Genomic DNA, 15,628 nt, shown 5'->3' with positions numbered 1-15,628 from the left:
TCTTTAATTTATAGCATAACCAAGTGGAAAAACTTTAAATATCTATCTCTAATCCAGAGTATTTTAGTAATAAAGTGTGACACCTTTTGCCTATTTACATATGGAAATATGATTTCTGCATTACTTCGACCTTGGTATCACTTTTGGGTCTGGCTCCCACTGATGAGACCTCAATAAAGGTCTAAATTGGTCTGGGTAGTGACCCTTCCCATAATGGAGAGCATCATACATGTCCATAAGGATAGGTGTTTTGCATTATGGGATACTAAGGCAAGTGATGTGAAGTCATTAGCCTCTATATAAGTGTTGCTCAGTTGTGAAGTTACTTCACATGCAAACTTTGTTTGCTCACACTTGGATAAAGGATTAAACTAGGAATATAATTTCTTGGCATCTTTAATTTATAGTATAACCAAGTGGAAAAAACTTTGAACAATTATCCACCCCAAATGCTAACTTTTATACAGAGGCTTTTGAATAACGTGCTCTCCTTTACTTTAAAACCTACAGTTTGACTTGGATACATTGACAATGTTTTCATGTTCTTAGATACATTGACAGTGTTTTCATGTTCTTAGATACATTGACAATGTTGGTTAACTGGCCACATGGCCATCAAACTTTAAACGTCTTCCTCAGCCACTTGAACAAACAACATGAATGCATACAATTCACCACTGAAATTGAAAATCAAAACTCTTCCTTTCCTGGATACACTGGTCACACATCTTCCCTCGGGCAGTCTATCCCAAGCCTACACATACAGCCAATATATACATGCCAACTCTTACCACCATCCTTCACAAAAATTTAGTCATTAAAACCATCAAAAAAAAAAAAAAAAAGGTATAAAAATTTGCTCTGAAGAAAACAAGCTCCTAAACAATAATTCTAAATGATCAGCAATACATTTAAAAACAATGGCTATAGCAGAAATACCATCAATAAAGTTTTTCATAAGACTTCATCAAGAAATGCATATAATATAGATTATAATAAAACCATAGTTATCCCATACTTTAAACGGTTATCAGATAAAATAAACAGAATTCTACACATTACAATCTTAATACTACTTTTAAACCACCTTAAACATATTCAACTCCTTGATCTCTCCCCCCACACACACACCACCACCACTGGCCATTCTGGAGTATACCAAATCCACTGTACTTGTAACTTACCTTATATTGGTGAACCTAGATGCACAATTCCTATCCGTAAAAAAGAACATAAACAACACACATTAAATTTAACGATTTTGGTAAAGCAGCTCTCAGATCACACTCTTAACATCCTACACCAAATTGAGTGGAAAGGTACAAGGGTTGTTTGAACTGTTTGATAAAAAAATAAGTTAAACTTATTTTTCTTGAAAAAATCGCCTTTATTTCTCAACATAGTCTCCATTGAGGTCTACACATTTGGTCCAGCAAGTTTCCAATTTTTTCGTCCCATCTAAAAAGTAGGATTTGTCAAATTGTGCAAAATAGTCATTGACAATCTTGATGACATACTCGTTTGAAGAAAACTTTTTCCCGCTGGGCCAAATTTTTAAGTTTGGGAACAAGAAGAAGTCACATGGGGCCAACCAAGTCTAGAGAATACGGTGGATGTGGAACCAATTTGAACCTCAATTCGTGCAATTTTGCCATTGCGACAGCTGATGTGTGGAATGGCATTATCTTGATGAAAGAGTACTTTTTGTGCACCAATCTTGGCCGTTTTTTCTTCAGTTCTTCTTTTAAGCAGTCCAACAATGACGCATAATAGACTCCTGTTATTGTCTTACTCTTTTGCAAATAGTCTATCATGACAATTCCTTGGGAATCCCAAAAAACAGTGACCATCACCTTCCCAGCTGAAAAAATGGTCTTTGCCTTTTTCGATGCTCTTTCACTGGGCATTGTCCACTGTTCTGACTGCTGCTTGGACTCAGGTGTGTGGTGGAGGATCCAAGTTTTGTCTACAGTCACGAATCAACACAAAAAATCCTGCAAATTGCGATTAAGCACTGTGTTGAAATGTCTTTTCGCATACGTTTTTGATTTTGATCAACATTCAACAACTGTGGCACCCATCACGCACAGATTTTTCATGTGCACTTTTTCGTGCAGGATATTATACACCCATTCAGTTGAGATGCTTAATATCTCAGCAATCTCACGCACTTTCACTCAGCAGTCTTCCATAACGATACCATGGATTTTGTCAATCATTTCCTTCCTAGTGACCTCAGTCAGGCGCCCAGAGCATGCTTCATCTTTGATGGACTTACGACCACGTTTAAACTCATTTATCCAAAAATAAATAGTCTTTGATGCTGGTGCAAGACTCCATGAACTGCATTTAACTCGGCTTTGATCTGCATGGCTGTCCACTTCTTCAAATAAAAGTGTTTTATCACTGCACAAAACTCATTTTTCTCTATTTTATGAAAAAAGTGAACACGGTCATTTTAAATGTTTGCCAAACGAGAACTATGCATCACATGTGGCTAAACTTTTGCCAGGGGTCATGAAAAAGATGATATATGCCGACACTGATATGAATGAGCGAATTTTGTCACCATCTATTGGAAATTTACCAAACTTTTCAAAACAACCCTCGTACCTATTCCTTATATCATACATAATAAATTTAGTTTAATCCTTTATCCAAGTGTGAGCAAACAAAGTTTGCGCCTGAAAGTATCTTCAGGACTGGAGTAAGGTGGTACAACACCAGGTCACTCCTTGCAAAGGTAGAGCAAGCTACCAACACTCCTATCTCAGTATCTCCCATAATGCAAAACACATCTCTTTGCGGATATTTCTAATGTTATGCATTAAGGGAAGGGCCACAACCCAGACTAGTTTCGACCTTTATTGAGGTCTCTTCAGTGGGAGCCAGGCAGAAGCATTAGCAGGTCATCTCTACCTATAGGAGTTGCCAAATGGTGTGCCACCCTTTTTTAATAAATTACTCTGGATTTAGAGAAAGATGTTGAAAGTTTATTTTTTTTTATATCATACAAAAACCAGTATGAAAGAAAATTTAAAGAATCCTGTGAAATTCTGATCAACCATCCTAATCTAAACAATAATGGTGGCATAAAAATCCTAAGAATTTGGATGGCACACACACATTCAGCCCAATTAAGTTTCTCCAGCAAATACTTTAGGACTAAACAATAATTTCAGCCCTTACTAGCCATCATCTATACTGTTTTTGTTTTAATTTATTTGAGTAATTATATGAGAGCATGTTGCCCACTAGCTTAATATATTCCTTAATGATCTGTAACCAAATAGGTAATAACAACAACAACAGAACTGTAGCTTTGATGCAGTAAGGTTTTTATTTTTTTCCACCAGAGGTCATGCCAGTAGACCTTGGTGGCCATGTTCCTTTGAAGGTTACAATTGATATAGACCAAAAGGTCTATGTAGTTGTAACCTCCAAAGGAACATAGCCACTAAGGTCTGCAGATCTCAGTCTCCCAGACAACTTCTTCTTGTGGAGCATGCTGAAGGGAAAGGTAAATGCCAATAAACCATGCCCACTCCAGCAAGTGAAAGTGAACATCACTGCTGCAACCGATGACATCAGCCACACTCAACTAGAGACATTCACAAACATGAAGCACTGGATTGCCAGGTGCCTACAGGAAGGAGGTGGCCACTTCCAGCATCTGTTGTGATGTGATATATTGGAAATCTCCAAGTTGTGTGTACTACCACATTTACGTTTGCCTATCTTGTATATGTCTGTCTGTAATAAACAATAACTTGGGACCTCCTATGAGTGAAACATCCCTGTAGATTGTAAATAGCTTGTTTCTGTGTGTGTGTGTTTGTACTCCAGATGATGACCTTGATATGAAGGTTGAAATGATGGGTGATTATTTTGGTTTATATTAAATTGAAGTTTTACTATAACATGGTAGTTGTTTCCATAATTCATTTTTTTAAAAATGAATGCTGATCAGTATTGGAAATCTCCAAGTTGTGTGTACCACCACATTTACGTTTGCCTATCTTGTATATGTCTGTCTGTAATAAACAATAACTCGGGACCTCCTATGAGTGAAACATCCCTGTAGATTGTAAATAGCTTGTCTCTCTCTCTCTCTCTCTCTGTGTGTGTGTGTGTGTGCGCGCGCACGCGCTCCAGATGATGACCTTGATATGAAGGTTGAAATGATGGGTGATTATTTTGGTTTATATTAAATTGAAGTTTTACTATAACATGGTAGTTGTTTCCATAATTCATTTTTTTAAAAATGAATGCTGATCAGTATGTGACTATGAAGTAAAAGAAATACAGTACCATGCTCTTACTTTTTACTCATCCTCCATTATGAATAACTTAAGAAGCATGAAGCAATTACAGTATTGATGTAGATTAAAAAAAACCTCCTATAAAAATAGTTTCCTATCTGTTTAATCAACATGTGTTGTGCCAATTGACACATATTCAGATCCAGTTCAATTGGCTATTTGAAATGGTAGAATCTTGCATTATTCCTATCATAAGGATGGAGTACTTATTCAATCCATGAGATATGACATCCCATGGTAGATACTGCAACACATAGAACTCCCGGTCCCCTTATTTTTGATATTCTCTGTCTCAAAATTTGCTTATACCATTCTGTTAATTACTCAGACCCAACTGATTACGTATTTCTTATACTATTTTCTGTAATCTGACCATCCCAGACAGTGAGGTAATCTTTGACTATTCCTGGCATCCTTTTTCCAGCTATACTGACTCAGGTATAAAAAAAAAAATTTATTTGCTGGCAATTAACTGCTGCAAATGGTCTACCCATACAGAATACTACCAGATAATACTTAACCATCCTTATAAATACCTTCAGGAGGATAGTAAAGAATTATCCTCCAAAGAGATAACTTACTTTTTCCTTAACCACTTTTCCTTTCAAAAATGGGAGGCATTCTGAAAGTAGCTGAAAGTAAAACCTGGAGCATGATAAACCATAAAGTAAAAGTCTTGCAACACAATATACCAAAACCAGTGTGATAGCTCCATCCTCCCCAAAAAAGAATATGTTAATGAAATAATAATAATAAAAGATTACTTGAATTCTCTACTTTGTTTCTCAATATAATTTCCTTTCCATTCAATACATTTTCTCCACTGCATACCAAGTTTTATAAAGCTGTCAAAAATTTTGAGATTGTTTTTGGAATTGTTTTCTCATTTTCCATTAAAATGTTCATTTGCAAAATAGATACCCTTAAAATATCTCAGGGATATCCATTTCAAGGATTATTTAAGAAACAACCAGAAATCTGATGGTGCCAAGTCTGGGTTGCAGGAAGAGTGAATGAGCTCATATGCATCTTTGAAATTGCCAGGCTGCAAGAGTTATGGCTGTTCTGTGGTCAGATAGAATTAATTCATTGGTTCAATTTTCTCATGTTCTTTGCACAGCACTGTGAATTTGTTGTTTTTCCTTTCACCATATCCTGGCAAATGATATGTTTATTGTACCAAAGGAGTCAGCACACACTTTCTGGTAGAAGAATGTCAAGTTTGAATTTTTTGCCATTTGCAATTTTTTGAATTTTTAGGTAGGGTGAAAAACTAGGATTACAAATTAACCAGAATAAAACTGAATATTTAAATGGTATACAAAAAAGCAACCAAGGGAAGGAAATGACAGTTTACTACTAATAAAAGAAAACTTAAAAAAATATCACTTCCTTCAAATATCTTGAAACATTAATCATTAGATCTCCTGTTATATATGCAGCAGAAACCTGGAGCATGATAAACCACGATGTAAAAGTCTTGCAGATATTTGAAAATAAAATCCTTAGAAATCAAAGGATCTGTAAGAGATTATACAATGGAAGAATTTTAAAAATAACATAGTTAAGAGTTATACCAACTGCCAGATCTCTATTATTAACTGATGAAATCAGAGCTTGCAGAGTGAGATAGCTCAGACATGACAAAAAAGGGTAAGGCTTAATGGAAAGCAATCCTCCAGAGGAAGACCATGTTGATGTTGGGAAGAAAACACCCAAAAAGACCTGGCTTTCAAAATAGTCCTGGATTGGACTACTTGAATAGCAGAGAACAGAAAAGAGTGGAAGATGGTACTTGCACGAAGATAAAGGCTCGGCAACTAAGAAGAAAGAGAAGGCAGCTGATATAAATAAAGGCAGGTTCTTATTGAAGCCATAAACAGCAGAATAGGAAATAACAAATATTTCCTGCTACCAGATATATCAAAATGGTTTTGCAAATTTGAAGAAAAGAGAAAAGCTAACAATAATAATGTTAAGTACCTGCTGAATTGCTATTTTTTATATGGATAACTGTTATTAAAACCATGTGCCAAGAAGGATGTGCATAAATTCATATGAAGACAAAATGCAAAAAATAAGAAAAGTAGCATTGATTAAGTTACTGTTCATGGCATCTAAAAATTGGTTCATATAAAAGAGTAGACAAAGTGAAATATGAAGTAATCATCATTTGTGACAGTTTTAAAAATAATAAAGTCAAGCAGCTTTCAGAACTGGATTGTAGACTAAAATATACAAATATTATTCAAGAAAAAATGAAAGAGTTTAAAAGCAAAAATCAAACTTTTGAGACTTAGTGGCAAACTCTTGAAGAAAACATAGAATCAGAAAGGGACATATGCAAGGACAGAAAAAATTCATGTCATGGTAGACTCAAGAAATGAGAAATCAGAGTTAAAGAAGAAACTATATCGAAAGTACCTAGGAAGTAAGTCAGCAGAAGCCTGAGAGAACACAGAAAAATTTAAGAAAACTAAGCTGCATAATAGAAGCCAAAACAAAAGTTTATAGGAAAACTATGGTAAGAATACAGTGTAAAAAGTAAGAGTATAGTGAGAAGAAGATACTGTGAAAAAAATGCAAGTTCATAACCTTACATTTTTTCACAGTATCTTCTATATTCTTACCATACTTCTTCCTAATAATATGCACACTTTAGGATGAAAAGATTACAAGCTATGTGCTATACTGATGGAACTGGTTTCAGGAAATTGATGAGGCTGGGGATGATGGTGGATGAGAAACTGAAGTTCAGAGAGAATACTGCAAAATTGACCATGTAGCTCATACAATTAATTAGTTATGTGAAGACAAATAAACAAACAAAGTAATGAAGTTATTATTCTTTTTTTTTTTTTTTTTTTTTATAAGGTTTTGATGCAACCACATATGGTTTATATGTGCAGATTTGGTCTGGGTGTCTTGGAAATAAGGAAGTGGTGGAGGGGGATCCAGAGGGAACACTAAGATAATGAGTGGTCTTGGGAATTCTTCCATTGAGGACAGATGTTTGCAAATGGCAGAAGTGGGTTGCTAGGCAGAAAAGACAGGATTCCATAGTAAAGTTTCATAGGATTGATGCAGAAGAAATTTTTTAGTACATGATTTGGGGCAGGGAGTGTGTCCTAAGTGCTTTGTCAGTGAATGAGTTTCAAGGAAAGATGAACAGGTATTGTGCAAATAGTGAGTATGGGTTTCTACAAAGTCTTCGAAATTCATGGCTATGCCAAAATGATGATAAATACTACCAAGGTGGTAAAATGCTCCAAGGGAGTAGTGAAAAAGCTTAAAAATAGAGAAACGAATACTTGTAAAAAAAATCAGAGATGATAATTATTCAAATAGAAATACTTAAATAGGGAAGCATCAAAGTTTGACAGTGGATATATTGCAAAATTCAGAAGGCCAGGTCAAAAGGTTAAATTCAAGCTGACCTGGAGTAGAGCTCACATAGTATAAAAGTGAAACAAAAGCCGAATATGAAAAGAATTTCCATACAGAGCTTTTCCAAATAAAATTTATTTGGGAAAAGGTTAAGAAAACCATGAAAGAGAAACCCAGGGAAGGCTGAATTGAGGTCAAAGGACTGTCAGGAAAGATATGCACACTTAATCTCGTTGCAAGATATTGAAAATCATATCTTAAAATGTGGAAAACCTTTTTCATTAATTTATAGTTTGATATATTGCTGCATATTCATTCAAATAATCATCTTCTATGATTTAAATTACTACATTTCTGCAATGAATGTATTATTATTATTATTATTATATAGGCATATTCATTCAGTGTATCAAAGATTCATCAAGGGATCCTGGAAGATGTAATCCTTAGTACATACCATACCTCACCTTAAAGACATTAACCAAAAGATGCACTCATAATGCCCACTGATAGGTTACTTCATTCACTTACTACACACCATGAAAAAATTCTGGACCTTGCATGTTTCCTGACTGCAGGAATGCAGTAGCTAATATGGAGAAACCAGAAACTTCAGTTGACTGAATTTTTGCTGTAATCATTCACAGGTATTCCACAATATATGCATAAATATCACCAAAAAGTAATGATTATGTTAGAAACTGGTAGATCCAACACTGTTCCTCTGATACATGCAATGCTACACATCCAAAATCAAGATCAGACTCGTTATGATTGTCATAAGCTGGTAGTGTGTTTAAGCAAAAATTAAATTTATTAAATAGTATGAGCAAATGCCAAATATTTAGCCAAGTCAGATGTTGGATACTTCACTGAATGGCAAAAAAAAGGTTCATTATTATTATTATTTGACACTTCCAGGGAGTCCAAAGACTCATCAAGGGAGGGCACCTGTTCTACAACTCTCCATCCCCACCACTCCACTAATTGCAACTACCTTCATCATCTACACCAGCATCATCTACTGCCGACCACCACTATTTTCACAGACAATTACAAACATCCATGCCCACAGTGGGATTCGAACCCGCAGCCTTTTGTGTTGAGAGTGGATACAATAACCATTCGGCCAACCAGGCTGGCTGAATGGCAAAAAAAGAGGTTCATTACATGCAAATATTTTAATTTATTTTGAAGAAACAATTTGATGCAATCATAACTACTGAACTTCCAACTCCTGAACAAGAGCCACACTATTCGATGTCATGATGAATATAATACATGGCTAATGTAGCTCCAAAACCAAGGATTCATTGTACATATGATGAAAAGGATAAAAGTATCCTAAAGGTTTTTAGTATTAGTATTATCATAAATAGCAGTAAAGGTAGAGAGAATGAAGACAGTTATTAACACTGGATTTGAATACCTGTGGATTATAAGAAATGCACGGATTACTTCCTACAGAGTAGGAAGCCTGTTCCAAAAGTACAGTAGTAGAGTATATTATTATTACTGCACCCTCCATGGAGTCGGCAGACTCATCATGGGAGGTTCATTCGATTAACAATGTATTTAATCATACTGCATCTTAAAACCCTAACACTCCTCGCATTAAGAACACATTCTGGTAATGCATTCCATTCACTGACAATTCTCAGTGTAAAAAATCTACTTCTCACACCCCTCTTCACCTTATTCTTACATAACTTCCAGGGATGGCTTCTGGTTCTTCCCTCTTACCTTCTATACTTTTTTATAATCCCATCTGGATTAATCTGATAAAAGTCTTCTCACTAACTTAAATGTCAATATCATATCACTCTTCTCCTCTTGTCCACCAAACTCTGCAATCCACATTTCTTCAACCTCTGTACAGTCAGCATTCCCAAGTCCCAATATTGCCTTAGTCACTCGTCTCTGGACCCTCTCCAATGTTTCCACATCACACTGAAAACCAGGTGACCAAATATGAATACAATAGTCCAAGTTTGGTCTGACCAGTGATTTATACTGTGGCACTTGCAATATGCCCTCTAAACTTCAGTCTACTGTCAACCATCATTCCCAAATCTGGAATCTCATCCACTTTTTGTAGTATGATACCATCAATATAGTGCACAGACTTATAACTCCAAAATGCAACACCTTGCACTTATTAATATTAAACCCATTCCTTTGTCCAAGTCAAAAATCTATTCAAATCTTCCTGAAGGGAAATGACATCAGCAGTGCTACTTATAATTCTCCCTAACTTTGCATCATCGGCAAACAACTGAAGATTCCCTGTCAGTCCACATGATATATTATTTACAAACAAGTTAAAGAGCAGGGACCCAAGAACAGAACCCTGGGGCACACTACTGGTTACCCTCCTTTTTTCTGAGACACTGCTCCATTCCATCATACACAACTTGCTGGTATTGTTCAGCAAATCAATCTCTGATCCATCCTCTGCAGCTTGTACACCAATTCATCATGTGATAATCTATCAAACACTTTTGCAAAGTCCAAGAATATCACTGTATATGATTTTCCCTTATCTAACACATTCATTACCTTATCATAAAATGCAAGTAAATACTAAAACAAGACCTACCCCCTTTACAAATCCATGCTGACCATCATAAAGAATGCAACATCCAGCAAACCAATCCTGTATTCTATTCTTAACCAATCTCTCCAACACCTTGACCACAACTGCAGTTATACAGACTGGTCTATAATTGGAAATTTCTGTCCTAAAATCATGCTTGGGGAGAGTGGTACTATTTTGCCTTCTTTCCATTCCTTAGGAACCCTACCCACTACAAGACTTTCATTAAATAACCAGGTCAAGGGCATAGCTAACTGTTGCACATATTTCTTATGAATGATTTATATGAATGAAGAAGAAAAATTTTGTTCTGCAAGCATGAAGTTAAATTGTGAAAAGATACTTAGCAGCATATGCAGAAGCACATATTCTCAAAGTTTTGGAGATTTGTGTAGTGCAAACTTTATCAAATGAAAAAGTAGTGTAACTATCACCAGCAAAAATATGTACTTGAACATTCAACTGGAAACAGTCACTGCTATACACAAGAAACTATTGCTGTGAGTTCAGCAATAGTTGAAAAGGTTGAGTATAAAAATCCATCAAACATCCTGTGTGCCAATGGGAAAGCTGGCAACTCAGTTGCAAGAATGAGAAGACTGATCATAACATGGGTAATTACTTTTAATAGGTTTTGTGCCGACCTGATCAACTGTTTTGAGATATCAAGGGCAACCACTTTTCTCCAGACTTCTCAGTGTCTCTTCAAAGATGGAGGACACAAGAAAGAAAGATCTCCTGCTGATCAACAATGGCAGAATTCATACTGGTGATTGTTTATTAGGTGAGAAGTTTCCAGACAGAAAAACTGACTGTTCACAAATTTCTTCATTACATTTGAAAGAATTGAGAGAAGAACAACCGGACAGTAATTAATGGACAAAAAGGAGTCTTGACATGAACCATGAATAATCAAATACAAGCTGGTGTGCAGACGAAATACTATACATTCTTCTAGGTCACAAGATTTATTTGATCTGTTTCCAACAAAAAATGAGAGGTGGCATTGAATGTTGCATGTTTAAGATTGTAGGATGACATTTGCCAAGATCATTAATGCAAGAATTGGAGATAAAGTAAAAAAGTCTTAAGATATATCTACTCTATATATATAAAAAAAGATAAGCCGAAATTTGAAACATTTTTATGTCACTTTTTTGTCTTACCAGCTCTCTTACCGGCTTACCAGCCCAGAACTCATGGGTGGGGGGGCATAGGTGCTGGGGGAAGAGCCCCCCAGTGTATATATATATATAAAATGATAAAATAAAATCATTGAAGTTCAAAATGAGGGAAACAAACAGGGTTGGACAAAGTTACTGTAAATATTTTTGGCAAGGGAGCAAGAAAGCATGACTGCTACATGGCCACAATACAAACTTATTGCTTTATTAGTCTTTTCAAAATCATTTTTGTATCTGCTGATATGTTGTGTGCACCTATTAACAAGAATTAGTATCAGGCACAAAAAGATGAATATGTTAAGAAAGCAAGCTAGATTATGATTGATTTATCTCCTGAATGATTTTCAAACATTTCTTGGAAAACCACGATGAGATAAAGAATGAGAATTTGAAATGAAATGGGAAATTAATGTCTCCATTCCTGTAAGAACTGCTTCGGTGACATATTTAGTGTAATGTAAATACAAAAGGCAAAAATAGCAAACTCATCACAAAATTCATTCTACTTGGATTATGCTAATACTAGTCTTTGGGAGTGTTGCTCTACAGCAGACAAAATCAACACTAGGTTGTGATCTGAACTTCCTAGAGGACCAGATCCACCAGCACACTTAGAAGGATCACTGGTAAGGTACAGATTAAGAGTATCTGGAGAATGGTTAGGATTATCTGGTATTCTGGTAGATGAATAATTTGAGCAAGACTTAGGTGATGGCAAATGCCTCAGCATCTCTACCTGCTAGATTAGTGCAGGTAGAAAAGGAAAGCCAAATGAAATGTGGAGATTAAAATTCCGAAGCAGATTATTCCACTAACTGTATATATTGCACCATTAGGAAAGTTGAGCTAAAAAATGTCAACATTTAAAGAAAGGAAAGAAAAGCATAGAATGGCTGGTGATGTGAACAACAAAGACAAACTTCACAGTATGACACCTAGAGATTTTTATCCAAAAAGGAACAAAGAAATTTAAATTTGAATATTTCCAAGGAGACATACAGGAACAAACATATGTGCAAAAGCCACCTTTGAGACAAAAAATAATTCAAATGATGCATAATTAGACTGAGCAAAATGAGTGACAACTGAAGTAGCTGAAAGTTGAGTTACTGCTATAAAAAAAAAAATAGGTGCTTTTGAGATCATATATGGATATGAATATCACTGAAGTTGGAACTGAGATCACACATCTCTGTGAAATGGATCTAGAATATTTCCATTTTTCCCTACACATACTTTCTCTTTACTTGCTTTCACGATTTTTGTTCAAGGTAAGATGCAAATGATGGAAAACATAGAACAGAGTTCTCAACAAAGTCATGCAAATGGTTTTGTTTCATACAATACTGCTGCAAACTGTGCCCTCAGCAGCTGTCCCCAAATTTTTGGTGGGATTTTTGAGGAAGGTTTTAACTACAGTGACACTATATGTATTTACAAAGTTTACTGTCATGACAACAGTGCTTGAACAAAGAAAGATAAATGAAGAGCATAAGAATATGGTATAAGAGGAGATACTCAGACATGTTGTTCGTACAGAGAGAGCATCGAGTTTCCATGCCATAACATGGTGCTGACAATGCCCTCATCCTCTGCTGCATGCGACTACACAAGCCCTCTAGGCAAATTCTGCCAGCGTAGATGGTGTAAAATTATACAATAAGAGATCAGAAAGCCTTGCAAAGTGCAGCCATCAGGTTTGGTCCCATGCATTATCTGGTCAGGCTTCTGAAATGGCTTTACTTTTGTACCCTTGAAAATGGAAGTGGCTTTAGATCTCTGCATTATATTTGGCATACTCTTCAAATGTATCATTCACACTGCATGTTGAAGAATGTGGTGGTGGTGGGATGGGGAAAGGAGTCAGAACACTTGCTCTGTGGACCAAACATGGCATCAGTTACTTCTCATATTTAATAAACAAGGTGATAGTATCGAATGCAGGCAATAAAAGTTACCTACCATCCAGTGGGAAGCCCACTAAGAATATAAGCATCCCTCTGGTGGAACACACCCCATTTCGAGAAGGTGGATTCTACTTGACTGGAGAAGCTGTATATTGCATTTCACTAGTCCATTACTATGAACTGCTTATGTTCTGCAGCCTTTGTCTGTTTTGTGAAAGATGGAAAGAATCCTAAGTTTCTGAAACTAAATAAGTCCTCATAACTGTTTTAACAAAATAACATATGCTATTTTGAAACAGCATATGTTACCCTATCTGTAAGTAAATGAGCTTCCATTATTCTTAAAAATTCATCAATTTTTAAGAATTTATATTCACTATACAAGAATGTATAAGGTGTATTAATTTCCCTACTTACCCTTCTTCTAATGTATCAGTGTCTATATTTTCAATAGTACTTGTCAGATAGTTAACTTGATTTTCTATTACTTCATGCAAAATCTGGAAAGGAAAGAATTATGCGTAAGTATTTTATCATCAATGTACAAATAATTCTTTGCTAATTCCAATGCTGCATCTCTTTCATACTACAATATCAGTAATGAGGTGTGCACTTCATAAAATTAATAAGATTTTGTGAATAAATTTGTTTGTTTATTCTATATATATATGTCATTTCTTGATTCTGGATAGACAATAATTTTGCTTAAATCAGACCATTTGCAAAATTTTGAAATTATTTCAAAATAATGCATGTGCGTGCGTGCATGCAATTAGGAACTGAGAAAGAAGAAACTACAGAATAACATGTAAGCCACAGTAAATAACCTTTTTATTATGTAAATATTTCATCTTATGTATCATACGACATCATCAATAAGACATCATCACAACTAATGTACATGCTTAAATTGGAATCCCTTTACATATACAGTCATGTGTTCATGGATTAAAAACTACTGGGTTGAGATAAAAATATAGCAGATATTATTGAATGCAGTTGAAGATAACAATTTCCCAAACTTCTGGAATAGTGAGACAGTCATTTCGAATAAGATTAGGTCTATGAAGTAAAGCTTCAGCACTTTTTTTATATAATAACCATTCATGTTTATATATGGATCTATGTAGTAACTTGGTGTCTTGCCACTGGATCCTGTGGTTGGCATTTTTGATTCCATGGCAAGGCCAGATTTGTGAGGTTTGATAAGGAGGATGTGGTCTTGATGCTCAGAGATACGTTTATTTATAGATCTTCCTGTTTGTCCATTAGTAAGACAAGTTACACAAACATGGTACTAGGTATATGCCAGGTAGCATCAGTGGTGAGACTTTTGGAGAAGGTGGCAAGTTGTGAATTTGGTTGATGGGTTTGTAGATGATGAGTTGATATTTTTTCATAAAACACCAAGTTACTACATAGATCCAAATATAAAGAAAGTTCTAAAGCCATACTTCATAGACCTAATCTTAATTGAAATGACTGTCTCACTACTCGAAAAGTTTGGGAAATTGTTCTCAACTGTATTCAATAATTTATCTGCTATATTTATTATGTAAATATAGCAGATAAATTAACCTGCCGTTAGTAAGTCAGACCCCAAAGATTTTAAATTGACTATAATTTTTTAACAACTTATGGCAGTGAGTCATGCCTCAGTATAGCTCCCCCCCCCCATAACCCGCTACTCGACGCCATAGATGACAAGCTGTTGCACGCAAGCAAGTTTAGTGTGGGACCCCACCTTACCACTTTTGTTACATTTTCCCACCTTACTAACACAGGGTTAATTTAAGCAATTTTAATTTCAGCCCAGTAGTTTTTAATCCATGAACACGCAACTGTATAAGCAGAGGAATTCATTCCAATTTAAGTATGTGCATTATTGTTAGTTAACTTGATTTTCTATTACTTCATGCAATATTTTTTTTGAATTCAGTTCTCATTGTTGTTCGTTAGTTATACTGATATCTTATGATACATAAGATGATATGTTTATTATTATTATTAACATCTCACCTCCATGGAGTCAGACTCATCGTGGGAGGTACTCACTATTGCATACAATGTTCATTCAACCGCATCTTAAACTGATTCAATGTGTCCACATCCACAACACACTCAGGCAATGCATTCCACTCACCAACCACCCTCCATGAAAGAACCTGTTTCTCACTCCTTTTGCTCACACCCTCCTTATACAGTTTCCAGCAATGGCCTCTTCTTCTACTC

At 35.5% G+C, this 15,628-nt stretch overlaps 1 protein-coding gene across 1 annotated transcript in view; it reads right to left on the bottom strand.

The window, feature by feature from the left end:
* Positions 1-15,628, bottom strand: part of LOC150097658 (U11/U12 small nuclear ribonucleoprotein 48 kDa protein-like) — a 192,819-nt gene that overhangs the window by 12,561 nt on the left and 164,630 nt on the right. The window contains exon 7 of the mRNA XM_090407134.1: positions 13,814-13,896. Within this exon, the coding sequence (XP_090263260.1) occupies positions 13,814-13,896 (83 nt within the window). The remainder of the gene's footprint in view (positions 1-13,813; positions 13,897-15,628) is intronic.

This window comes from Typopeltis vanoorti, chromosome 17, assembly GCF_054136105.1.
Source record: "Typopeltis vanoorti isolate ZY-2024b chromosome 17, IOZ_Tvanoo_1.0, whole genome shotgun sequence".
Lineage (NCBI taxonomy): Eukaryota > Metazoa > Arthropoda > Arachnida > Uropygi > Thelyphonidae > Typopeltis > Typopeltis vanoorti.
This window is presented reverse-complemented; position numbering and strand designations above follow the sequence as displayed.